At 41.5% G+C, this 26,606-nt stretch overlaps 1 protein-coding gene across 3 annotated transcripts in view; it reads right to left on the reverse strand.

Annotated features, from left to right (window-relative positions):
* dhx36 (DEAH (Asp-Glu-Ala-His) box polypeptide 36) overlaps positions 1-5,495 on the reverse strand; it is a 63,213-nt gene extending 57,718 nt beyond the window's left edge. For all 3 annotated transcript variants that reach the window (XM_062060292.1, XM_062060291.1, XM_062060289.1), the window contains exon 1: positions 5,041-5,495. In XM_062060292.1, the coding sequence (XP_061916276.1) occupies positions 5,041-5,268 (228 nt within the window). In that variant the 5' untranslated portion in view covers positions 5,269-5,495. The remainder of the gene's footprint in view (positions 1-5,040) is intronic.
* Positions 5,496-26,606: the final 21,111 nt, after the last annotated feature.

Consider the following 26,606-nt stretch of genomic DNA (forward strand, 5'->3'; position numbering starts at 1 on the left):
GCGCAAGGTCGGGCCACACGGGCACGGACCCCACCCAACAGGAAGTGAGACCCGCGCGACGCCACACACAAATAAATAATAAGATTAAACAAAAATAATAATAATAATTAAAAAAAAAAATAATAATAATAATAAAATAAAATACAAATTAAATAAAATTAAAAATAGCAAATACAAATAAATAAATAAATAAAATAAAGTAAGTAAATAATAAAAATTATTTTAAAAAAAAATATATATATTAAAAATAATAATAATAATAATAATAATAATAATAATAATAATAATAATAATAAATTAATAAAAGCCTGGCAGGCCACCAGAACGCAGTCCCCGGAATCCGCGCCGGCCGACGAGGCAATGAGGGGTGCGCCGAACCCCAACCCCCCCACATGCATGTGTACAAGGCCCCCAGAGTGTCTACTGTGTAGTTAAAATTAGGAGGTCAGCCATTACAGCCGACCTCCAGTCCCTATTGATGCGTGTACTGTAGCGTGAGTGAGATATGTATGCTTGTGGGAACTAATAATGCGATTAAAATTGGGGGACATCAAGGTCTTGGTGGGTCCCAACCAAGCCGAGCCCTCCAAATCCTAAGTGTCTAATATGCAGCTAAGATTGAGGGATGGACGAGCAGGGGACAAGACAGGAGGACTGGAGCCCCATAGGAGGCATCCTCAACCCCCCGCCACGCCTCCCCGCAGGCCATCCCCCAAAGTCCTATATTTGTGTGACTGTGTGTGCTATAAGTAGGAGGAGTAGAGGGCCCGGACATCCCCCCCAGTCCATGCGGCTGACAACCAGGAACTACGGCCAGGAAGCCGCCGCCCCCCACCCCCCACCCCCCACGGCCCGTGACCCACACCAGACCACTTTAGCGTGACGCCACGCGAGCCCACCCCCGCCAAACAAAGCCAGCCCCCGCCCGCCCCAACCCAACCCCGCAGAGCCCATACCAGCAACCAAACGCAGAAAAACTGCACAGCCCCATGCCCAATGCAAACACCGCAACCCGGCCATCCACACAGCAACGTACCCATACGAGTTCCAGCCAGGGGATGGCGCCCCCCAACGGGGGAAGAAGTCAATGCACCCCGTCCGCACGCCATCCCCCAAACCAGCCGGCAAGCCAACGCTAGCCAGCCCCCACAACCCCACAAGCGCACAGATACCAGCCACAGTCCCCCAACCACTTCAACCCAACACAGCGACGCCAACCGCCGGCAGTACCACAGCAACCATCACCACCACCGCCCGTCCGCAGTACAAACACCCGCGGCCGCCGAAACCGAAACAAAAAAAAAAAGCGACCTACCCCGTAAACCACAACAACGCACACCCCCAGCTACCACAGAGGCCACCAACCCACCTACCCCAACTCATCCACATACAGGCCAATCGATCCACCGGACATCCACACCCATACACACACCTACACATACATACACACATACATACACACATACACATATACATACATATATGTATATACACGTACATACACATACACATACACACATGCATGCATATACATATACACACAGATATATACACCTACATACATATACATATGCACACATATACACACACATACATACACCAAAACAAAACAAAAAAAATAAAAATAATAATAATAATAATAATAAATAAAATAAAATAAACCCTTTAAATAAAATACAATAAATAAAAATAAACATGAGGCCTGGTTGCCAACAGTGTCCAGCGCCACCAAACCCCGCAGCCCTTCCCGCACGTCCAGGCCCCCCCGCCCACCACCCACCAGGCACCCCATCCGGCAAAAAGCCATAAGGGCCCAGCCCCGCGCCCACAGCCGGCATGCCATGGCATCTCTGCAGGCCTGGTGCCGTGATCAGCAATGCACACCGGGGCAGCGACACACACACACATGTACCTACATACATACACACAGATTCCACCATACATACATACAAACGTACACACACACACACACACACACACACACACACACACACACACACACACACACACACACACACACACACACACACACACACACACACGCACGCACCCATATATTCACATATATAATTTAACAGAATAAATAAAATGTATTAAATAGATCATTTAAAAAATATATATAAGAATATATATAAATAAAATTAATAAATAAATAAGGGCGGACTAAAACACAGGAGGGAGACCCCCGCAGGGCAGTCGGGCAGCACCGCCGGGGCCCCAACAAGGGAGGCAAGCAGCCCCCCCAACCGGGCACCAGGCGGGCCCGCACAGCCGCAGCGTAGGGCGACCCCGGGCAGACCCCGCCCCGCACCCCAGGGGAAGGAGGAAGCCCACGGACACCCGAAGCCAGAGGGGCACGAGCCGACCCCCGCCCGACAGCGGCAAGGCCCCGGCCCCACGGGCGCAACCCCCCGCCCAACCACCCACGAGAGGGGCATCCCCCTGCCCAACCCAAGGCGGCCGCCCCCAACAGCCCCACCCGTACCCCAACCCCCGCCCAGGTACCCCCATCCACCCCCACACACACACCCCAGGCCCACCCGACCCCGCGGCACACGGCCCCCCGGCACCCACGACCCCCCACCCACGGAGCAAGACCCCGGGACAGAGCCCCATCCCCAGCCCCCATGCGAGTCAGGTCAGGAAATCAATTAGCGGTGCCCAAAGAGATCTGAATTCTGTCAGTTGTTGTTTTGATTTAGCAGACATTCTTTCCATAACTACATAATCTAATAAAATGTTTTTGTAAAGGTTTATACATAAATTATTTTTTGATTTCCAATTCATGAGAATAGTTTTCTTGGCGATGCCTATTGCATTTATAAGGAGGTATGTTTTGGTTATATCAAAGTCAGTTGCGGAGAGATCACCCAACAGGCAGAGTGCGGGGGAGATGGGAATAGGAATCTCTAACGCTAATGATAGGTTCTCGCACACTCCAAGCCAAAAGTTACTCACAGGAGCACAGGACCACATTGAGTGTAAGTAGTTATCTACCTTATTATCTGAGCAGTGTACACAAATGTTAGAGTCAGCTAAACCCATTTTATACATTCTTAGACCGGTGTAATGTATTCTGTAAAGTATTTTGAGCTGAATCAGTCGTAAATTCGGATTCTTAATCGAACGAGAAGTATTGAGGCATATTTGTTTCCAGAATTCTGGGTCAAGGCTTGTGGATACGTCTGAGTGCCATTTGGAAGTTGGAATACTTATTGTGTTATCTATTTTTGATAAGAGAGCATATAATTTGGATAAAGCTTTGGGGGCAGATGTTTTGAAGAATTTAACGGTCGTAGGATTACTTTCCCATGTTTTGTTGAATCTTGCGCTAATTACAGATTCGATTTGTATATATTCTAGGAATTTATTAGGATTGATTGCATATTGTGTTATTAAACTTTTAAAAGAGATAAAACTGTTTGCATTGATGATATCCCCAAGACATCTGACTCCTTTATCATACCATGTTGGAAAGTTCAATGGCTTCTTGTTTAAAAGAAAATCAGGATTATTCCAAATAGGCGTAAATTGACAGGGAGTGAGCGGGGATCCAGTTATTTTCAAAAACTCCCACCAAGCAGTTGTGTTTTTGGAGAATTTGGCTAATAAAGGGCTAGTTAGAAATTGGGATCTCTTGGCTAAGTGATTGTTCAATCTCTAACCATAAACTATCTAATAAAGTGGGATTGGTCCATTTTAATATATATTGTAGTTTATTTGCAAGGAAGTAATAGGAAAAGTTTGGGAGTTCTAGACCCCCGTATTTGTTGGGTTTTTGTAAAGTTTTAAGGCTGATTCGTGCTGGTTTACTCTTCCAAAGAAACTGATTGATGTGTGAGTCTAGTGATTTAAACCAGATTTGAGAAAGTTTGGTTGGAATAATTGAAAATAAATAATTAACCCTAGGCAAGACCATCATTTTCACGGTAGAAACCCTTCCCATAAGTGAGATTGGCAGTGCTTTCCAACGCGCCAGGTCATCCTCAATCAATTTTAAGATTGGGGAGTAATTCAAGCGATTCAGATCTGACAATGTGGAGGAAATATTGATTCCCAGGTATTTAATGTTCCCTTTATGCAGTGGAATCGATGAGGTGCTCTGAAAGTCAAAATTAATTGGTAACACAGTAGATTTGGACCAGTTGATTGAGTAATCTGAAATAGAACTGAATTTATTGATAAGTGAGATTGTATCTTGAAGAGAAGAATGTGGGTTTTGTAAGAAAAGTAATACATCATCAGCATAAAGGCTTATTTTATGATGAACGGTTGCGGTATGTTATAGTGTATGCATAGTGGAACATTCCTATAAACACACTCTGCAACCTTGTGGACAGCCTTCCCAGAAGATAAAAACACACTCTGCAACCTTGTGGACAGCCTTCCCAGAAGATATAAACACACTCCGCAACCTTGTGGACAGCCTTCCCAAAAGATATAAACACACTCAGCAACCTTGTGGGCAGCCTTCCCAGAAGATATAAACACACTCCGCAACCTTGTGGACAGCCTTCCCAGAAGATATAAACACACTCCGCAACCTTGTGGACAGCCTTCCCAGAAGATATAAACACACTCTGCAACCTTGTGGACAGCCTTCCCAGAAGATATAAACACACTCCGCAACCTTGTGGACAGCCTTCCCAGAAGATATAAACACACTCCGCAACCTTGTGGACAGCCTTCCCAGAAGATATAAACACACTCCGCAACCTTGTGGACAGCCTTCCCAGAAGATATAAACACACTCCGCAACCTTGTGGACAGCCTTCCCAGATAATATAAACACACTCCGCAACCTTGTGGACAGCCTTCCCAGAAGATATAAACACACTCCGCAACCTTGTGGACAGCCTTCCCAGAAGAGTTGAAGCTGTAATAGCTGCAAAAGGTCATATTGAAACCTATGGGTTAGGAATGGGATGGCACTTCAACTTCATATGTGAGTCAAGGCAGGTGGCAATATAGTGTTTTTCAACCTGCATTATACAATAATGTTGTGACAATCGTTGGTACTTTAACTTTAACTTAACATACCGATCTCCGCTCAGCATGTTTCTTCTTCACGGCTCCGTATCTTGCGTACCACAAACCGATCTCCCGTCCTTTCAGGTGTGATGGATGGCGGTTAGCAGCCTGGTCCTCGTCAACGTTGTTTGAGCTCCCGCTGGACCCGCGTCCTCTGTCGGCTCTTTCCCTGCTGCCGTCTCGATAGCCTCCTCGCCTGCTCCTTCCACCTCCTTCACCGCCATGTCTACAACTCATACCTCTAATGACGAGGAGCCAATTAGCTTCACACACTTAGCATTCACTCCCTTTACGTTGTTGTGGCGGCACAGGACGGGATGTTTCGCGGAGACTTGAACCTACAATGTAATTCCACTAACTAAAACATGATGATTTATTACATGTGCACCTTCAATAGAAAGCTATTCCAAGCGTTTGTTTCTATCCGGCATGTCGCACTGTGGTGACGTCAGTTTTGTCTCTTGAAAAATTACGTAGTTGACTGTGATTGGTTTACACCTTCCAGGGGTGGGACTACGACTATAAGTAGACGCAGCATTGGCTGCTGTGACGCGAGAAATTGGGCCGCCATCTTGAAGTGGTGATGAGGAGCCTGCGAGCAGCTTAAACTGACAGTTGACAGGTAGAAAACAAAGATGGTAAACTGACAGTTGACAGGTAGAAAACAAAGATGCTAAACTGACAGTTGACAGGTAGAAAACAAAGATGCTAACCTGACAGTTGACAGGTAGTAAACAAAGATGCTAAACTGACAGTTGACAGGTAGAAAACAAAGATGGTGTTCAGCGTTTTCCTGCTCAAATGAGCGGACTTTGAAAATAAGAATGTGGGGATTACTTTTCACAAGTAAGATTTAACATTAACGTACTATTGGTTGTATTTTGTGAAAAGAATATTACCACAGAGTTGAGAAGGAGCAAAGATCTTCAATAGTACTGAAATCGTAGCCACTAGCAAACAAGAGTATGACCATAATAGAATTGCTTGTCAACGAAATTAATTACATTTAAAAATGTCATACTTGAATAACATAAAGTTGAAATAAATGATGAAGATAAAGATTGTAAAAGCCAACAGGGGTAAAAGTTAGGACCACAGTCCAGATTGTGTGTGTGTGCGGGGGGGAGGCATTCACGCACAGCATAAAACGTTTGGTGGACAAAATTAGAAAGGAGTGGCATAAAACACGTCTTTCTGTGGCAGCATCGGAGAAAGTTGTACGTGTAAACAAACTACAATGAGTTCAAGGATCGCTGAAAGTAGGACAAAACGGTGCTTGCCAAATACTCTCATCAGTGAAGCATGTTTAATATAAACAGTGGGATTTCTAATAATTAGGAAGGTTTGTATCATGTTTGCTCTCCTACAGAAAATATATTAAAACAAAAAAAATATATATATACATATATATATATATATAATTTTTTTTCTTCATCTTTTTCCATTTTCACACATCTCTGAAAGAGGTCCAGGAAGCCACTAGGGCGGCGCTAAAGAGCGGCATGCGGCTCTTGAGCCGCGGGTTGCTGAACCCGTTCTAAACCTAATTCTAAGATTATAGTTTTAACAAATAATTTCCAACAGATTTGGTCATTTTTTCCATGTTTGACAAAGCGATGTGTAAAAAGTAATATACTGTAGATTTAAAGTACAAATTATCACCTGAGGGTAAAAACAATGAACCACTTTTGACCAATCCAACTCCCTGTTTTTTTCATAATATTGAATAGTATAATTTAGATTAAATGTATTTATTCTAAGACTATAGTTTTTGTTTAATATTTTTTTGGAAAAGGGATATTTGAAATATATGTATGGGTATACATCCAATTGTACCATGTACCCTATTATGGTCCCCTTTGGGCAGTTTATCTCTCTATTACCCAAATTAGGTAATACAAGTACTTTATTTTAAACATACTATTAAATTCAAATGACAGTAGTTCATGTTTCCCAGTGGATTTCTATTATATTATTCCCACAGTCAGGTAGGGTGGAGGCTACGCAAATGGTGTGAATGAGTGACAAAAAGCAAAGTAACAACGCTCACAGCACAGTGATGTATTCTGAATGACCTTTTGTCTCTGCTTTAAAGTTCACGACTGAATGACAAAGATGTACCGTACTAAAAACTCTATTAAGCAAGGCTTCGACTCCTAATAAACAACCCAGAACAAAGTCTGTGCAGTCCAGAAATTGCCTCTGAAATTGGAACAAATGCTCACCTCCCTCAGACATAAAATACAAAAAATCGTTTGACCTCATTACAATTGTTATTTTTCCCATCATCATTCCAGAATAGTGTTGCTATACTGAACACAATTTTTTACTTTTCATGTTACACTCACTTTATTTATTGACAGTAATTTGATGGCTCTCAAGACTCTCTTGGGTTTAAATAGGTGGAATATGGTCTTGGTTATGGTATTAGGTTTGTTTTTATTAAGATGTATAGAGTTACAATGTGGACACGTTGTTTCACTTTTCAACATGCCAGAAAAGGAGTAGGAAGAAACAAAGCTTAAATATTAAAAATAGAATATAAAAACCCTGAAAGGGACAAGCGGTAGAAAATGGATGTATACAAATTTTAAATTTTCGGAAATCTTGGTTGTTGCATTTCCAGTGTTGGGCAGTAGCTCGTTACATGTAGCGAAGCTACACTATATTGCCAAAAGTATTTGGCCACCTGCCTTGACTCACATATGAAGTTGAAGTGCCATCCCATTCCTAACCCATAGGGTTCAATATAACCTTTTGCAGCTATTACAGCTTCAACTCTTCTGGGAAGACTGTCCACAAGGTTGCGCAGTGTGTTTATAGGAATTTTCCACCATTATTCCAAAAGCGCATTGGTGAGGTCACACACTGATGTTGGTGGAGAAGGCCTAGCTCTCAGTCTCCGTTCTAATTCATCCCAAAGGTGTTCTATCGAGTTCAGGTCAGGACTCTGTGCAGGCCAGTCAAGTTCATCCACTCCAGACTCTGTCATCCATGTCTTTATGGACCTTGTCATGTTGGAAGAGGAAGGGGCCCGCTCCAAACTGTGCCCACAAGGTTGGGAGCATGGAATTGTCCAAAATGTTTTGGTATCCTGGAGCATTCAAAGTTCCTTTCACTTTAACTAAGTGAAGTGAAGTGAAGTGAATTATATTTATATAGCGCTTTTTCCTCTAGTGACTCAAAGCACTTTACATAGTGAAACCCAATATCTAAGTTACATTTAAACCAGCTTGGGTGGCACTGGGAGCAGGTGGGTAAAGTGTCTTGCCCAAGAACACAACGGCAGTGACTAGGATGGCGGAAGCGGGGATGAAACCTGGAACCCTCAAGTTGCTGGCACGGCCACTCTACCAACTGTGCTATGCCCCCCCGAGAGGCCAAGCCAAACTCCTGAAAAACAACCCCACACCACAATTCTGATCATTTGGATGGGTGGCCAAATACTTTTGGCAATAAAGTGTATGTAGCTTAACTACATTTCTCACTCGCTACTTTTTAAAAGAGTAGCGATTTCCATAGCTTAGCTATTTTTAGACTCATGTAGCGGGTGGCTTTGCTACAAAGCTGCAGGCTACACAAGAAGAGGGAGAAGAAAAAGAGAAAAGAAAGAGATACATGGACTAGTCCAACTCCACGGGCAGGAGACCGAAATAATCCATGATAAATGACGATTGGTTAAGATTAGGGCAAAAATATTAGGGACAGGCCAATCAGAGGCAAGATAGGGCGGGTCATGGAACCAGGAAGTGAAATCACAACAGACATCCCAAATGACGAGGAGAGAGTCGGAGAAGAGAAGAGGGAATATTCAAGATTTATATATTAGAAGAAAAACTAGTGGAAGACGGCAGAGGGATTCTCTTCCTTAGATTGTTCTTTTAGCGATGTAGACCACGTCCAGAAAACCCACAATGCGTCTACTTGGCCACATTTGGGCAAATGTATGCGTCTGGATAAAACAATGCCCAACACATTAATTTTAGTTGTTTACCATGTAAGCACAAATCAAAACTGCTCTCGACATGGAAGAGGTGGAACACACATTTAAGAACACACATTACGGTGAGTTGAGTTCAAAGTTTTACTGCACACAAGAACACTCTATGAACGGGCCAACATCAGAACAGAAGAACAAGTTAGATAAAAAGAAGAGAAACACATCAAAAATGCACTCAAAAATTGCCAATACCCAACCTGGGCCATCAAAAAAGTTAAAAACAAGGAAAAGAGAACAAAGAAGAAACCCAAAGAAAAAACTGACATGAAGAACAAAGAGGTCATAACCTTACCATACATTAGAGGAATAACTGAACCAATGGACCAGTTCCAAGTTGGCTTCTGCGCATGTCCAATTTGTCGAGGTCAAAGTTCGGGAGGGATAAACAAAGCCAAGCAACTCCATACTTTTTTAGTAAACTTTGTCAGTTCTTGGTTTGTTTTTACTCTTTAGCGTGAATAGTAGTAGATATATTTTTGGATTATTGTTTATTCCGCGTCGTGTATATTTTTCAATATGTGGAAGACAATTTGTGCAGTTGTGGGATGTTCTAGCACACATCACCTCACTAACTATGTGTGACATTGATGAGTGTTATTTGGACTCAGGAAGATGTGTATGTCATCCACCATTCAAACAGTAACCCTTTCCAAAAGATCCAGACATGAAAATAAGATGGATTATGGCCGTTAATAGGAAGTGTAACAACGCTAATAACAAGTGGGTGGACTGGAAGCCTACAAAAGACTCACACATCTGCAGTAAACATTTCTTGCATGGTAAACCAACGGATGACCACCTTTGCCTTTGTTAGAAATGGGCTATACATCAGCAGCGTGAAAAGAAGAAGGCTGGTGCGGCATGGACCTACACAAACAATAACTCCTGCTGCTGCTTCCATGGATGAAGTTATCCCACAGACTGGCCAAGTAGAGGATAGTTTTGAATCCACCACACCAGGTATGACAAAACATGACATGGACAGTAGTTGATATAAACATTGTTGAAACATATTGCTACATTATACAATAATGTTGTGTACAAATATTCATAAAATGTACACTACATAATTGTTATCCTCTAATCAGAAATGTTCTAAGTGTCATGGATTATCTACTAATAGGTTCTATCAATTGACAGTTTTTTTTTTTACTAAAAAGTACCAATTAACAGTTATATTACTCAGCAAGGGATTTTCAATTACACATTATTATTATTTTTTCAGTCCCCAAAACTCAACACTGCAGTGGAATCTGTGGAACATGATCATCATCAAAAAATAATACAAATGTCTAGAGTCACAAAAATCATTGTAATTTATGCAATACCTGGAGATGGCAAGAGGTTTAAAAACTTTAAAATCATCCTAAATGTTGAACTTTTACACAAACAGAATAAATATTACATGCATTGCCTTTTGGGTTCAAACTTAAGTACTACACAAGTTAAACATTTAATATGAATTTTATTATTCAGATTGGGTTTTCTATGACCCAGCAAAACAGGTACAATATGACTATTGACTTCTTCTCAATAGCAAGCTACAGCTTATGGGGAGCACAGTGAAAATTCATGGAAGGCATACACTCGGCCTTAAGGAGACAATACTGCCTTTCATTGCTGATAGGATTGTAGAACAATTCCTTCATCCAACCTGCATGAATAGTCATACATTTAGTATAATGGTGTGTAATGGGTTCAACGTCATAAGTAGGGGTAAATGTCATTCTGTTTAAAGTGAAATACTTGTGAAATTAATGAATTAAATATTTCATAGATTGCATTTACCAATAAGTACTAAGCAGTCTGTTGAAAATAAAACAAAACTATTGCAACTGTAATTATGTTTAGCTATCGCATCAAAATGAATGATGTACCAAGTATTTTAAATACATGCACAATTGTGTCGGAATCTTATTATACCAAATATTGCTAAATATAATTACCAGGTAATATGACTGCTAGATATTGGTGAGAGAAAAAAAAGTTAATGTAGCTCAAATATGGTGACCTCACCATATGGTATCATTAAAATACAAACAAAGGAAATCTGACCTGTTGTAAAATAACTGTAACCCTTGCCTTCTTTATAAATTTGAAGCATTCTTGCGTCCACGTGTGTAACACCAAGGTACATGCCTATGTACATGTGTGTAACACCAAGGTACATGCCTAAGTACATGTTTGTAACACTAAGAGACAACTGGAAGGTTTACAAGAAGCCTAAAACAAAAAGCCAAACAGGAAATCTTAAAATCAGCCATATCAGATCATTGCAAAATAAATAACCACATCATGGACCGGGACAGCGGCAAAATCATCGGCACAGAAAGTAACAAATTCAAACGATGGATTAAGGAGGCTATCAAACTAAGGAAGCGGCCAAAGGAAACCATCAATCGGGATGAGTGAGCATACCTGGGACTCCCTCCTCCATTAACCATCAAGCAGGTAGACTTGACAGGTCTGCCTGGTCGGCCACGCCTATAAGAACAGCCGATAGGCAACACATCACAGTGGTCAGGTCACCCTTCTGAAGAAGATTGCAGATGACAGTCCAAACATGTCAGGTAAAGATTCCATCTAATATACCTAAAATATGCTCTGATTACAAGAACATTTGCAAAAGTATAATAACTATTATCAACTGTTCCCAAACAACACACAAGTCTTGTTTTTATGTCAAGCTGTTTTTATTTACTGTAAACAGAGAAAATGAATAGCATTATTGGGGTGGGCCAAAGAAAAGTCTACATACATACAGTGGGGTGTGGGGACCCCCAGAGGGAGTTGTTGTTAAAACGTGGACTATGGATTGTTCGTTTTCCCGAGATGCAAGTAAAGTTGGACCGGACATGGCTTGAAGGTAGAGACATTTATTTTAACACTAACAAAAGAAACAAACGAAAAGCGCGCACAAGGGCAAAAGTACAAACTTGGCTAAGGAAAACAAAAGACTATCAAAAAGGTAAAAACTATGAACATGAAATATACAACACTTACGTTGGCATGAAAAAACATGCATGGAGCAATGGCTTGGAATGAAAGGTAGCAGAGTGAATGTCGCCAGGCTGACTTCCTGGCAACTATCGGCTTAAATAATACAGACATGATTGACAACAGGTGCGCGAGTGCAAAACAGGTGAAACTAATGGTCGTCATGGTGACAAGGCAAGGGAGTGGAAACCGGAACTAAAAAGTGTCCAAAAACCAAGCAAAACATAACTAAACAAAACATGATCACAGACATGACAGAGCCCCTCCCTTAAGGACAGATACTAGATGTCCAAAAAAAAACAAAAAACGATCAATAGTCATGGGAGGGCGGGAGGGGGACTTGGCGGTGGGTCGCCAGACCAAGTGTCCCCGTATCCACCGGGGCAGAGTCAGGTGGTGGCGACGCGTAGAACACCGCTGCACCTGACGAGGTGGGCGACCCGAGAACGGCCACATTCGTGGCCGACTAGGAGGTCGGCGCACTTGGTGTGGCGGACCACCAGGGAATGGCAAGGAGGTGGGCGCGTCGTCGTCGTCGTGGCAGGCGTGGAAGCTGCGCGTGTCATCGTCGTGGCAGGCGTGGAAGCAGCAGATGAAGCAGGCGCGGGTGCAGCAGACGAAGCAGGCATGGAAGCAGCAGACGAAGCAGTCGCGGGTCTTGGCTTGGTGGCGTGTCTTGGCTTGGTGGCGCGTCTTGGCTTGGTGGCGCTTGGCGGCGTGGAGCTGCTACGGGCGGCGCTTGGCGGCGTGGAGCAGCTACTGGCGGCACTTGGCGACGTGGAGCAGCTACTGGCGGCACTTGGCGACGTGGAGCAGCTACTGGCGCTAGCCGTGGTGCTAGCCGTGGTGCAGGCCGTTGTGCTAGTGCTAGCCTTGGAGCAGGGCGTGGAGCTAGCCGTGGCGTGGGTGCTAGCCTTGGAACTGGTGCTAGCCATGGTGCAGCTACTAGCACCCCGCGGTCTGGAACCGTTTCTTGGGGTGGGTGGAGGGAGGTCAGGAGGGGGGCAGAATCCTGCCCACTGAATTGTCCCAAAATTATTTCTCTATCCCCCACCTGTGGTTTTGTGGGTGAAAAAAAGGAAGAGTCCTGTGACGTGGGTGTGGCTAGTGTCTTGGGGGACGGGGCATGGAATTGGGATGACCTGGATTGACATGCTCTAATTTCTAAAAACATGTTTTGATAATGTTTTATCATAGACATGGAATTAGAGTCTTTTTCTAGAGGCGGGTGATCAATAAAAAAAGCATTGAAAAAAAAAAAATCCTGGTCTGTGACGTCATCAGGGCGAAGCCGAGCTGTCTGCTGCTTGCTTCCGCTTACGGGACAGGAGCGACGCGCCGATCGGCACCAGCTTGCCTCTATTTCCCCACATCATCCCTCTGCGCTCCCTGGGGGAAAAGCGAAGCGTCTCCGCCTCCATGGTGCGCAGCACCTCCCAAGTTCCCTCGTCCAACTCGTCCAACTCGTCCAACTTTCTGGCAGAAAAACATCTTTGCTGGCGACATTCTGTCAAAGCGTGGACTTTGGGATGGTTTGTTTTCCCAGAATGCAAAGGAAAGTTGGAGCGGGCAAGGCGTGAAGGTAAGAACATATTTATTTCAACACTAAAAAAAGAAACAAACAAAAAGCGCGCTCAAGGGCGGAAGTACAAACTTGGCTAATAAAAACAAAAGACTATCACAAAGGCAAAAACTATGAACATGAAATATACAACACTTACTGTGGCATGAAAAAACGTGCATGGAGCAATGGCTTGGAATGAAAGGTAGCAGAGTGAATGTCGCCAGGCTGACTTCCTGGCAACTATCGGCTGAAATAATACAGACATGATTGACAACAGGTGCGCGAGTGCAAAACGTGAAACAGGTGAAACTAATGGTCGTCATGGTGACAAGGCAAGGGAGTGAAAAAAGGAACTAAAAAGTGTCCAAAAACCAAGCAGAACATAACTAAACAAAACATGATCACAGACATGACAGTTGTAGGGTGTCCCCTGCTAAATGACAGTTATTGGGTCTTCCATGTGTACACTCTGAGTTACATTAACATTATTACCTCCATAAGAACTTCAAATGTCGAAGTTGGGGAGGAATTTCATTTTGTATGAATCTGTTCTACAGTCAAAAAATATGCTTACTTTAAATATGTTCACTTAGTTAAAGGGGAATTTTGCCTATCGTTCACAATCATTATGAAAGACATGACAACAGATTTTTTTTAATGCATTCTAAATATTAAATAAATGCGATCAAAAGTCCACTTACAATGGAGCCTAAGGGAGCAGCACTATTCTGCCTATAAAGCCCGTAAAAAAACCATCTAAACACCTCCATTAAGGTTTTATATATATATATGATGTAATGTAATATAGTAACAGGCATATGTATAATAAGATGTATTATTTACATATTTGATCATTTTAAATAAAACAAAACAGCCTTTCTTACAAGTAACATTATCACAGGAGGACTAGAGGACAAATAATAAGTTAGAGTTAGAGCTCTTTATTGTAAACAAAGGTGTGCGGATCGATACAAATATCAACAGTAATCATACTAAGTACAGTATTGGTATATGGCCGATACTACAGTGATTAGATCGATATTTTTTTAGAATCAAAAAATATTTTTTGTTTGAAATAAGAGCCCATACCGTAGTAGTTATTTTGCACGACTGATTTTATCATACATTTTGTATGTAATAAAAGGGAACAATGAAATAATTAGAAAACGTATTGATAATGTTACACGGCTATCCTGTTTTTTTGTCAAATTACATTTGCGAACAAAAATGTTATGATTTAATGATCCCAAAAAGTATGACAACTGGTACCGCGCATACGTGCGAGGCTAAATTAGGAGCCTTTGTAACCCACTTTCAAATGGTTCTTATAATATCATTTATATGCCAAATCATAAATCCTGATATATATTGAAGTGAATTAATTAACTCATATTATGTTCTACATATGGTGAATGTTTGTACTCAACTTGGAGAAAGCGAACCACCAGGTTTAAGTAAAAAATGGTTGATCCCATAATAAATTAAGGAGCCTTAGACCGGAATTAGCTCTCTCACGAGAAGAGGCAATGAATTCAGACTTCAGAATGCAAAAGTGATAGCTCTATCCTGGAGGAGAGACTCCATGTTTATCTTAAACATCAACCTACAAGTTTTGGTATAAATCTGTTGTCTTCCCAGTCACTTACACACAAACATCTCCTTACTTGGTCAGGTTGTACTCTCCTGAATTAATACACACCCAGACAGTGGCTCGGCTCTTCCAAGTTGGGAGTGCTTCATTTTTTTGACCTGACCACCTCTGGGTCGACATCTATTTCATAAGTATCATCTCTTAAGACTGACAGACAATATTTATCAAAATGCTTGTTTAACCTATCAAGTCATCCACAGGCTGAATCTTAGGCTCTGTAGCTTGGTTCCTATCTAGCATCCCCAGCATGCCCACAACACTCGTAACTTAGATCTGATATCAGGTAAACATCATCTACTGGCTTGTACCGATCGAAGTGTTGTATGCAGGGGACCTAAGATTTGGAACCAGCTTAATGAGAGCCTCAAGATGCTGTATCCATTCTCCAACTTCAAAAAGAAACTGAAAACTTACCTATTAACCACCTATCTCTAATGCCTCATGTGGGGTTGACTACTGTTGGGTTTGCATGGTCGAATGAATGTATGTGTGTATGTGTATGCTTGCTTTAGTACTATTATCTTGTGTTTATCATATAGCGTTGTTGTTGTTTTTTTGTTTTTTGTTGTTGTTGTTGTTGTTGTTGTTGTTGTGCTTGCTACCATTTTTCATCATTCAATATATACTGTCCTTTGGACCCCCTGTCAAAAGCTTCTTCTAGCTTATTTGGGGGACCCTTTCACTTACCAATATCTTTAAATGATATTCACTACTATTGAAATTGTTCTATGGTATTGTGAATAAAACTTGAATACTTGAATACATGGGTACTGCAGTCCTGTATAATGACGATTGCTTGTAATATAGCAACTTTTTGTTCAGCAAAGCGTCTCTTTTGATCCAACCACACTGCCGTGTCGCCCTTCTGCCCGGAGCGGGTGATAAGACCAGAAATACACATTTTGCACCAGACAATTATTTATGTATCTGTTCAGCTGTATAAATAAAAAAAATCAATGGGTTATACTTGTATAGCGCTTTTCTACCTTCAAGGTACTCAAAGCGCTTTGACAGTATTTCCACATTCACCCATTCACACACACATTCACACACTGATGGCGGGAGCTGCCATGCAAGGCGCTAACCAGCAGCCATCAGGAGCAAGGGTGAAGTGTCTTGCCCAAGGACACAACGGACGTGACTAGGAAGGTAGAAGGTGGGGATTGAACCCCAGTAACCAGCAACCGTCCGATTGCTGGCACGGCCACTCTACCAACTTCGCCACGCCGTATGATAGATTAGCCCAGTGTTTTTCAACCTTTTTTGAGCCAAGGCACATTTTTTGCGTTGAAAAAATGCGGAGGCACACCACCAGCAGAAATCATTAAAAAACCAAACGCAGTTGACAGTAAAAAGTTGTTGTCGCAATTGTTGGATATGACTTTAAAGCATAACCAAGCATGCATCACTATAGCTCTTGTCTCAAAGTAGGTGTACTGTCACCACCTGTCACATCAAACCCTGACTTATTTGGACTTTTTTACTGTTTTCCTGTGTGTAGTGTTTTACTTCTTGTCTTGCGCTCCTATTTTTGTGGCTTTTTCTCTTTTTTTGGTATTTTCCTGTAGCAGTTTCATGTCTTCCTTTGAGCGATATTTCCTGCATCTACTTTGTTTTAGCAATCAAGAATATTTCAGTTGTTTTTATCCTTCTTTGTGGGGACATTGTTGATTGTCATGTCATGTTCGGATGTACATTGTGGACGCCGTCTTTGCTCCTCAGTAAGTCTTTGCTGTCGTCCAGCATTCTGTTTTTGTTTACTTTTTAGCCAGTTTAGTTTTTGTTTTGTTTTGCATAGCCTTTCCTAAGCTTCAATGTATTTGCAGACTATAATTACTGGTTTGCAAAAAATATTTTTAACCCAAATAGGTGAAATTAGATAATCTCCCACGGCACACCAGACTGTATCTCACGGTACACCAGTGTGTCGTGGCACAGTGGTTGAAAAACACTGGATTAGCCTATATTAAACTGCATTGCAATTGATATTTTCTCAAAGCGAGTGTGGATATTATGAGTATTGGTAACGCCTGGAGCACTTTGATTCTCCAAGCGTGCAACCCAGCAGCTACAAGGATAAGGTGAGGGACGGATCCAGAATGAGAGCGTGGGCAGGTAGTGGGAGAGAACTGACCAAAGAGCTTTCAGAATTGCACATTTTGTGATGGATGAGAGACTGTGAGAGCTATGCACTCTCCACTCTCTCCCCTTCTATTCCACTGTTGATGGTTTCTCTGCACACCTTGTTTTGGTAGCCTTGAGGCGACCAATGATGCATACAAATAATCCTTCAGCCCACTGAATCATTCATTTTTGGAAAACCTCAGTTGAAAATGTTCATTGACGTAAACATTAAAGGCCTACTGAAAGCCACTACTACCGACCACGCAGTCTGATAGTTTATATATCAATGATGAAATCTTAACATTGCAACACATGCCAATACGGCCAGGTTAACTTATAAAGTGACATTTAAAACTTCCCGGGAAATATCCGGCTGAAACATCGCGGTATGATGACGTATGCGCGTGACGAAGTCCGAGTAACGGAAGTTATGGTACCCCGTAGAATCCTATACAAAAAGCTCTGTTTTCATTTCATAATTCCACAGTATTCTGGACATCTTTTGCAATTTTTTTAATGAACAATGAAGGCTGCAAAGAAGACAGTTGTAGGTGGGATCAGTGTATTAGCAGCGGACTACAGCAACACAACCAGGAGGACTTTGTTGGAGCGCTAGCCGCGCTAGCCGCGCTAGCCGCGCTAGCCGCGCTAGCCGCCGACCTCACCTTGACCTTCTACGTCTCCGGGCCGCCAAACGCATCGGGTGAAGTCCTTCGTCCTTCTGCCGATCGCTGGAACGCAGGTGAGCACGGGTGTTGATGAGCAAATGAGGGCTGGCTGGTGTAGGTGGAGAGCTAATGTTTTTAGCATAGCTCTGTGCAGTCCGGTTGCTAAGTTAGCTTCAATGGCGTTGTTAGCACAGCATTGTTAACCTTCGCCAGCCTGGAAAGCATTAACCGTGTATTTACATGTCCACGGTTTAATAGTATTGTTGATTTTCTATCTATCCTTCCAGTCAGGGGTTTATTTCTTTTGTTTCTATATGCAGTTAAAGCAAGATGCTATCACGTTAGCTCGTAGCTAAAGCATTTCGCCGATGTATTGTCGTGGAGATAAAAGGCACTGAATGTCCATTTCGCGTTCTCGACTCTCATTTTCAAGAGGATATAGTATCCGAGGTGGTTTAAAATACAAATCTGTGATCTACAATAGAAAAAGGAGAGTGTGGAATCCAATGAGCCAGCTTGTACCTAAGTTACGGTCAGAGCGAAAAAAGATACGTCCATCGCTGCCTCTCAAGTCATTCACTGTAACGTTCCTCATCTACGAATATTTCATCTTCGCTCAAATTAATGGGGTAATCATCACTTTCTCGGTCCGAATCTCTCTCGCTCCATTGTAAACAACGGGGAATTGTGAGGAATCCTAGCTCCTGTGACGTCACGCTACTTCCGGTACAGGCAAGGCTTTTTTTTATCAGCGAGCAAAAGTTGCGAACTTTATCGTCGATTTTCTCTACTAAATCCTTTCAGCAAAAATATGGCAATATCGCGAAATGATCAAGTATGACACATAGAATGGATCTGCTATTCCCATTTAAATAAAAAAAATCATTTCAGTAGGCCTTTAAGCGATGCATGGTGGAATAAATAAAGAAATTCAGATCCCAAAGTTATGTATCTTTCTGATTATGCCTTACTGAGCTTGGAGGTTGTGAGTGGGATGTGAAAGTCCTTGGATGAGACAAAGATGGAAAAGGCCTTGTAGAGCATTGAATTCAATCATGCAGTGGCATCGTCTCCTTCTCTCAGCAAACTTTGCTCTTAGGATGTTACAGCTCCACTCACACACACACTTAAAATGCTGAAATAACATACATGCAATCAAAGCTAAAAACAATGTTAGCATTACAATAATAAAGTTGTGAATCATACCGAGGTGTATTACGTTCAAAAACTGGATTTAAACCTGAAGTTTGAGAGTTGATTTACCTTAAGATAGGAAATTGAGTGTCGGGTTCCAGAACAGCTGATTTGAATTAGTTCAATATATTCTGAGTACCGTATTTTTCGGACTATACGGCGCACTTAAAATCCTTTAATTGTCTCAAAAATCGACTGTGCGCCTTATAACCCGGTGCGCCTAATGTACGGCATGATTCTGGTTGTGCTTACCGACCTCGAAGCAAATTTTTTTTGGCACATGGTGTAATGATAACTGTGACCAGTAGATGGCAGTCACACATAAGAGATGCATGTAAACTGCAAGATGACTAAAGTAAACAACACCAAAGCTTGAAATGTTCCATTGAAAATATAGAACATTACACACAGTGCTCAAAAATCTGTCAAAATGTTTTTAGTAGGACTTTGGTAAGCTAAGAAGCCACACCGCTTGATGGATTGTACTGTGCTTCAACATATGAGTATTATTATGGTGTGTGTATAAGGTAAGACATACTACCCGGCGTTTTGTTTTGCAAAAGCAACTTTTCTTACCTTCTGGTACCTGCTGATGTCTATTTGAGATCTGCATAAGTCCTGAAAATGTGCGTACCTACGCCATTGTAGTCTGTGCCGACACCGTAGTCGATAAGCTTCTTTTTCTTTATCTTCTTATGTGACATTCATCCTCCACTGTTGCCATTTCTAATATAAAGTAGTGTAAAGTTCTTACTTATATCTGTCAGTAAACTCGCCATGAAAGCACTAAAACAGTGAGTTTACATTATTCACCCAAGGAACTTTAGTTATTAGATTTCCGGTCACGGGACACATTTCGGGCGTTGTTGTTGCACTAGTGAGCCACGGATGAGGAGATGCTGCTCCGTTATTGATTGAAGTAAAGTGTGAATGTCATTAAAAAAGTTAGCTCCATCTTTTGACACTTCTTCCACCCCCATCCTTGCACGCTACACTGCTACAACAAAGATTACGGGGAGAAGACACTGTCCAAGTGGAGGCACGTAAATAAGACCGCCCACAAAACGGCGCATCCTGAAGAGACTGTCAGAAAGTGACTTGTGCAACATTTTGAGCAAATAACCACCATTACATGTTATGTAGACCACAAGGAAGTATTTTACATTTAGAAAATAATCATAATAATATGACTCCTTTAATGCGCTTTATAATCCGGTGCGCCTTTTGTATGAAAATAGACCCGAATATACCCGCTCATCGGCAGTGCGCCTTATAATCCGGTGCGCTCTATGGTCCGGAAAATACGGTGTGTTGACTCAGAGTTACGACCACAATAAAAAGACATGATCAAAGGAGCGCTGATCCTAGGAATTACCATAGCAACCAGAGGCAGAAAAGGCTGTCTTTTTTTCCTCAGCTGCAACTAAAAATGATAATGTGTATTCATGGTGAATATGAACACTTTTCTGTTAAAAGGAAAAGTAATACCGCAAAATAATATTCGACTGAAGTGACAGACAATTACTGCAAGAGTCAATGCAGTACTTTATTGATTTAACCTTTAATCACATTTCTGATGGATGAATGATAAAATAACATTTGACTTTACTGCCTTGTGTACGAATTGTGCTCTATAAATAAAATTCATGTAATTAATACTGTATTCGTTATATTTACAATGATGAAATACCATAACCTCTACTTTTTCAGAACAATAAAAAAATAAAAATAATAATTGCGACTAAGACAGATTAAATATTTTAAATCAAGGTGAAAAAAAAGTCTTTGTTTTTGTTGACAGGATAGCTACCATAATACAGCACTGTTTTAGTTATGTTGACAAAAATGAATCCCAAATCCACAAAAAAATATATATTTTCAAATTGACTAACAGCTTAGCAGCCTTTTATAATGATCTCTAACGACCTCTCCTGACATAAATCTTCAATAATTAATTCAGTTTTGAAATCTACTGGTTACAAAGTAACACATCTGGTCTGATAGCTGGCTTCACGTTTTTTAGGAGGGAGGATACATAAAAAAGCTAGAGTTTGTTCAAGAAAACCTGGTTACAGAGGCAGTTACCATGGTAACTGAATATATATATTTATTATTAATTCATACATGTTAAAAGTGACAATTAATTTATTGGAAAAATAAATGAATAAATATATTTGCAAACAGAAAATGTGTTGTTTATTTCAACTATTTTGTCAGAAATTTGCATTGAGGCTATAAATGTAGGTTTTATCCAATTACTCGACTAATCGAACAAAATAATCAATAGATAACTCAAATACTTAAATGCTCCATAGTTGCAGCCTGAAAGCAAAGCATACAAAACTAACTTAATCTACTTCGACCGGTATTTGATCCTATAAAGTCTTTTGAGACAAGCACAAAGTGTGCGCCATGGGAGGGTGGGGAATCATGTCACTTTATTGAATAGAATAGAATAGAATAGAAAGTACTTTATTGATCCCTGGGGGAAATTCAGCGCCACAGTTCGCTCACAATAGACAATAAAACTAATAAATAATATAATATATTATGTATATAATATATAATATATGAATAATATACAAACTCCGTTTCCATATGAGTTGGGAAGTTATGTTGGATGTAAATATAAACAGAATACAATGATTTGCAAATCCTTTTCAACCCATATTCAATTGAATGCACTACAAAGACAAAATATTTCATGTTCAAACTCATAAACTTTATTTTTTTTTGCAAATAATAATTAACTTAGAACTTCATGGCTGCAACACGTGCCAAAGTAGTTGGGAAAGGGCATGTTCACCACTGTGTTACATGGCCTTTCCTTTTAACAACACTCAGTAAACGTTTGGGAACTGAGGAGACACATTTTTTAAGCTTCTCAGGTGGAATTCTTTCCCATTCTTGCTTGATGTACAGCTTAAGTTGTTCAACAGTCCGGGGGTCTCCGTTGTGCTATTTTAGGCTTCATAATGCGCCACACATTTTCAATGGGAGACAGGTCTGGACTACAGGCAGGCCAGTCTAGTACCCACACTCTTTTACTATGAAGCCACGTTGATGTAACACGTGGCTTGGCATTGTCTTGCTGAAATAAGCAGGGGCGTCCATGGTAACGTTGCTTGGATGGCAACATATGTTGCTCCAAAACCTGTATGTACCTTTCAGCATTAATGGCGCCTTCACAGATGTGTAAGTTACCCATGTCTTGGGCACTAATACACCCCCATACCATCACAGATGCTGGCTTTTCAACTTTCCGCCTATAACAATCCGGATGGTTATTTTCCTCTTTGGTCCGGAGGACACGACGTCCACAGTTTCCAAAAACAATTTGAAATGTGGACTCGTCAGACCACAGAACACTTTTCCACTTTCTATCAGTCCATCTTAGATGAGCTCAGGCCCAGCGAAGCCGACAGCGTTTCTGGGTGTTGTTGATAAATGGTTTTCGCCTTGCATAGGAGAGTTTTAACTTGCACTTACAGATGTAGCGACCAACTGTAGTTACTGACAGTGGGTTTCTGAGGTGTTCCTGAGCTTATGTGGTGATATCCTTTACACACTGATGTCGCTTGTTGATGCAGTACAGCCTGAGGGATCGAAGGTCACGGGCTTAGCTGCTTACGTGCAGTGATTTCTCCAGATTCTCTGAACCTTTTGATGATATTACGGACCGTAGATGGTGAAATCCCTAAATTCCTTGCAATAGCTGGTTGAGAAAGGTTTTTCTTAAACTGTTCAACAATTTGCTCACACATTCGCCCCATCCTTGTTTGTGAATGACTGAGCATTTCATGGAATCTACTTTTATACCCAATCATGGCACCCACCTGTTCCCAATTTGCCTGTTGACCTGTGGGATGTTCCAAATAAGTGTTTGATGAGCATTCCTCAACTTTATCAGTATTTATTGCCACCTTTACCAACTTCTTTGTCACGTGTTGCTGGCATGAAATTCTAAAGTTAATGATTATTTGCAAAAAAAAAATGTTTATCAGTTTGAACATCAAATATGTTGTCTTTGTAGCATAATCAACTGAATATGGGTTGAAAATGATTTGCAAATCTTTGTATTCCGTTTATATTTACATCTAACACAATTTCCCAACTCATATGGAAACAGGGTTTGTAATTTGATGACCATAGTAACTAATTAGATGACCATAGTAACTCATTAGATGACCATAGTAACTAGTATATCATGCAGATTCCAAGCATTGAAAGACTTAGTATAGTTGAAGACTTACGGTCATTAGAAAACATGACTGCACATCATAATGGCAGCGCTTTACATCTTAAACATCTAAATAAATGATTTGGGAATGTCCGGCGGGCCAGATTGAAAAGCTTAACGGGTGGCATGTGGCCCCCGGGCCTTAACTAGCCCAGGTCTGCAGTAGACACTCTATGGGCCTTATACACTCCCACATGACATGCATGGGTGGGTTGGGGTTCAGGAGTACGGCGTGCCTCTCATTACCTCCTCGGCTGGCGCGAACTGCAGGGACTGCGACTGGTGGCCTGCCGTTCCCGGGCAGAGACCTCGCTGAAGGTGCAAGGTTTTTATTTATTTATTTTTTTTGTGTGGCATGGCGCGGGTGCCACTTCCTGGTGGGCGGGGTGCGTGCCCGTGTGGTCCGGCCTTGCGCTGTGGGGTCTGTCAGTGACTTGATGTGGTGGCAGCGAAGCCCTCTTGTCTGGTGCGGGTGCTTTGTCTCGGTTTTTTGGCCGGTGGTGTGTTTGTGCAGGTTTGGGTTGGGGGGCGGAGTCTTTTGGTGGGGGAGGTGTTGATGTCTCTTGTATGCAAGTTGGCGTTTGGGCTAACTGGCAAGCTGGTGCTGGCTGGTCTTCATGATCCTGTTGGTGTGTGGTTGTCGGCCGGGGTTTCTCGATCGCTTTGATTTGATCGAGTGGTGCTGGTTGTCTGGGGGTATATTGCAGCCACTGTTTCTGCACCCGTTTGTTTGTGTTGTGGCCGCCCGTGGCTGCTGGGTCCGGCGCGGGGGTGGCCGCTGTTGTGACTTGTGGCAGCGCATGCACGTGGTGGTTGTCGGGGCTGGCGAACTTGACGGCTTCGTTCTCGTTTATTGCCGTGTTGGTTGGCTTGTCAGGAGTCGGCCTTGGCATGCCCTTGCGCTCTGCCGCGTCGTCCTTCATGCCCGGTGTCGTGCCGTCGTCTGGGAGCAGGCTTGTTGGGGGTTGTCGCACCTGTGTGTGTGTGTGTGTGGTGGGGGTTGAGATCCCCCTCTTGTCCCCGCAATTTCTCCCTCTGTCTTTATTTTTTCTCTTTCTATTCCCTCCGGCTGCACCAAATAATAATATAAATCCATTTAATAAAGTCAAGTACAAATAAGGCAACAAGAGAAAAAAGTACCAATGATTGTCACACACACACTAGGTGTGGCGAAATTATTCTCTGCATTTGACCCATCACCCTTGATCACCCCCTGGGAGGTGAGGGGAGCAGTGGGCAGCAGCGGTGGCCACGCCCGGGAATAATTTTTGGTGATTCAACCCCCAATTCCAACCCTTGATGCTGAGTGTCAAACAGGGAGGTAATGGGTCCCATTTTTATAGTCTTTGGTATGACTCGGCTGGGGTTTGAACTCACAACCTACCAAAGTATCCTTTTGTAAATTAAATGTGTACAGCCGATATATTGGCATCTACATCAACTATATGATTTGCCTGAGAAGCTGGACAGGACAAAAAAATTAAGAAATAAATACGATGAAATAAAATAAAATAAAAAGTAAAATAAAATAATTAATAAACACAAAAAACAAGACTAAAGAAATAAGAAAATAATAAGTAGGAATATATTTAAATAAAAAGTATAAATACAACTAAAATAAAAATGAGGACATAATAAAAAATTTAAAAAAAACCTAATAAAAACAATACAGCATAACATGTGCAAATAAGTAAGAATCAAATGTAAATGTAATGTATATAATAAGTATAAATACAACTAGAATAAATATTAGGACATGATTAAAATGTGAAAAAAAATTGTACTACCCTATCTGGTGTGTATACTTGAACTACTTTACATATCCACAACAGAACAATCCACCAGAAAAGTGAATCTAAAAGCTGCGTTTACTTAAAAGACACGTTCCAAAGACTCGATTGATTCGCAAACCTAACATGGACCTGGGAATTGATACGATTTTTCCGGTTGCGAATCCACTTTCGATTCTGCTTAACTTGGAAAAAAAAGGTGGATTAGCCTCAATTGTGTTTAGTTCAGAGGTAACATGACCTTAGAAAGCCTGCAGAGATGTCACATACTCAGCATGGAAGACAAAAAGTACTTTAAAAAATATAAATGTAATAAATAAATATTCTACTGTAGAATTTAACAAAATAAATCATGTGGAAATTACACAAAAATCTAACATTTAGTGACATGTGATATTCATTTATTTCCTGCAAAGTAAGATACGCCAAGCCTTTATTTGATATCATTTGGATGATTATGACTTAGAGTTTATGAAAAACTTCAATTGAAAATCTGGGGTTTTAAAAAGTGTAAGCTCAGATCGTAAAAATGCTAACAACGGCTTGACATTCCTCACTGTTGTATTTAGATGACATGCTGCTGCCTATGATGAGATCGGAGCAGTTCAAAAACGCGACTTTCATTTATGATTATCGCATGCTGTGTGTTCAAATGTTTCAGCATAATGCTCCTATGTCCTCCTCTTGACGAAATAGCAGCCTTATAATTATTACAAGTAGCGCTATTGCAATCTTTTCTCGTAAAATGTTAGTGTTTGTTTCGACCAGGCATCGCCATTTTGAGATGTGACGTCACTGCGCAGTACGCACATTGCGCAACGACGTCATCCCCACCCAGAAGCATCCATAAGAGACTCGTTTGACAAAATGTCAAGCGATTCCAAGGAATTGATACACTGGGAACCGGTTTTTGATTCCAAACCCTATCTACTCATTAACAAAAACCACAATTATATGGACCTTTTGTGTAGCGTATTTTTCGGACTATAAGGCGCACATAAAATCCTTTCATTTTCTCAAAACCCGACAGTGCGCCTTTATAACCCGGTGCGCCTAATGTACAAAATAATTCTGGTTGTGCTTACCGACCTCGAAGCAATTTTATTTGGTACATGGTGAAATGATAAGTGTGACCGGTAGATGGCAGCCACACAAAAGAGATATGTGTAGACTGCATTATGACTCAAGTAAACAACACCAACATGTTATATGTTCCATTGAAAATATAGAACATTACGCACGGCGCTCAAAAATCTATCAAAATGTTTTAGTAGGACTTTGGTAAGCTATGAAGCCACACCACTTGATGGATTGTACTGTGCTTCAACATAGGAGTATTATTATGGT

This window comes from Entelurus aequoreus, linkage group LG10 (assembly GCF_033978785.1).
Source record: "Entelurus aequoreus isolate RoL-2023_Sb linkage group LG10, RoL_Eaeq_v1.1, whole genome shotgun sequence".
Classification (NCBI taxonomy): domain Eukaryota; kingdom Metazoa; phylum Chordata; class Actinopteri; order Syngnathiformes; family Syngnathidae; genus Entelurus; species Entelurus aequoreus.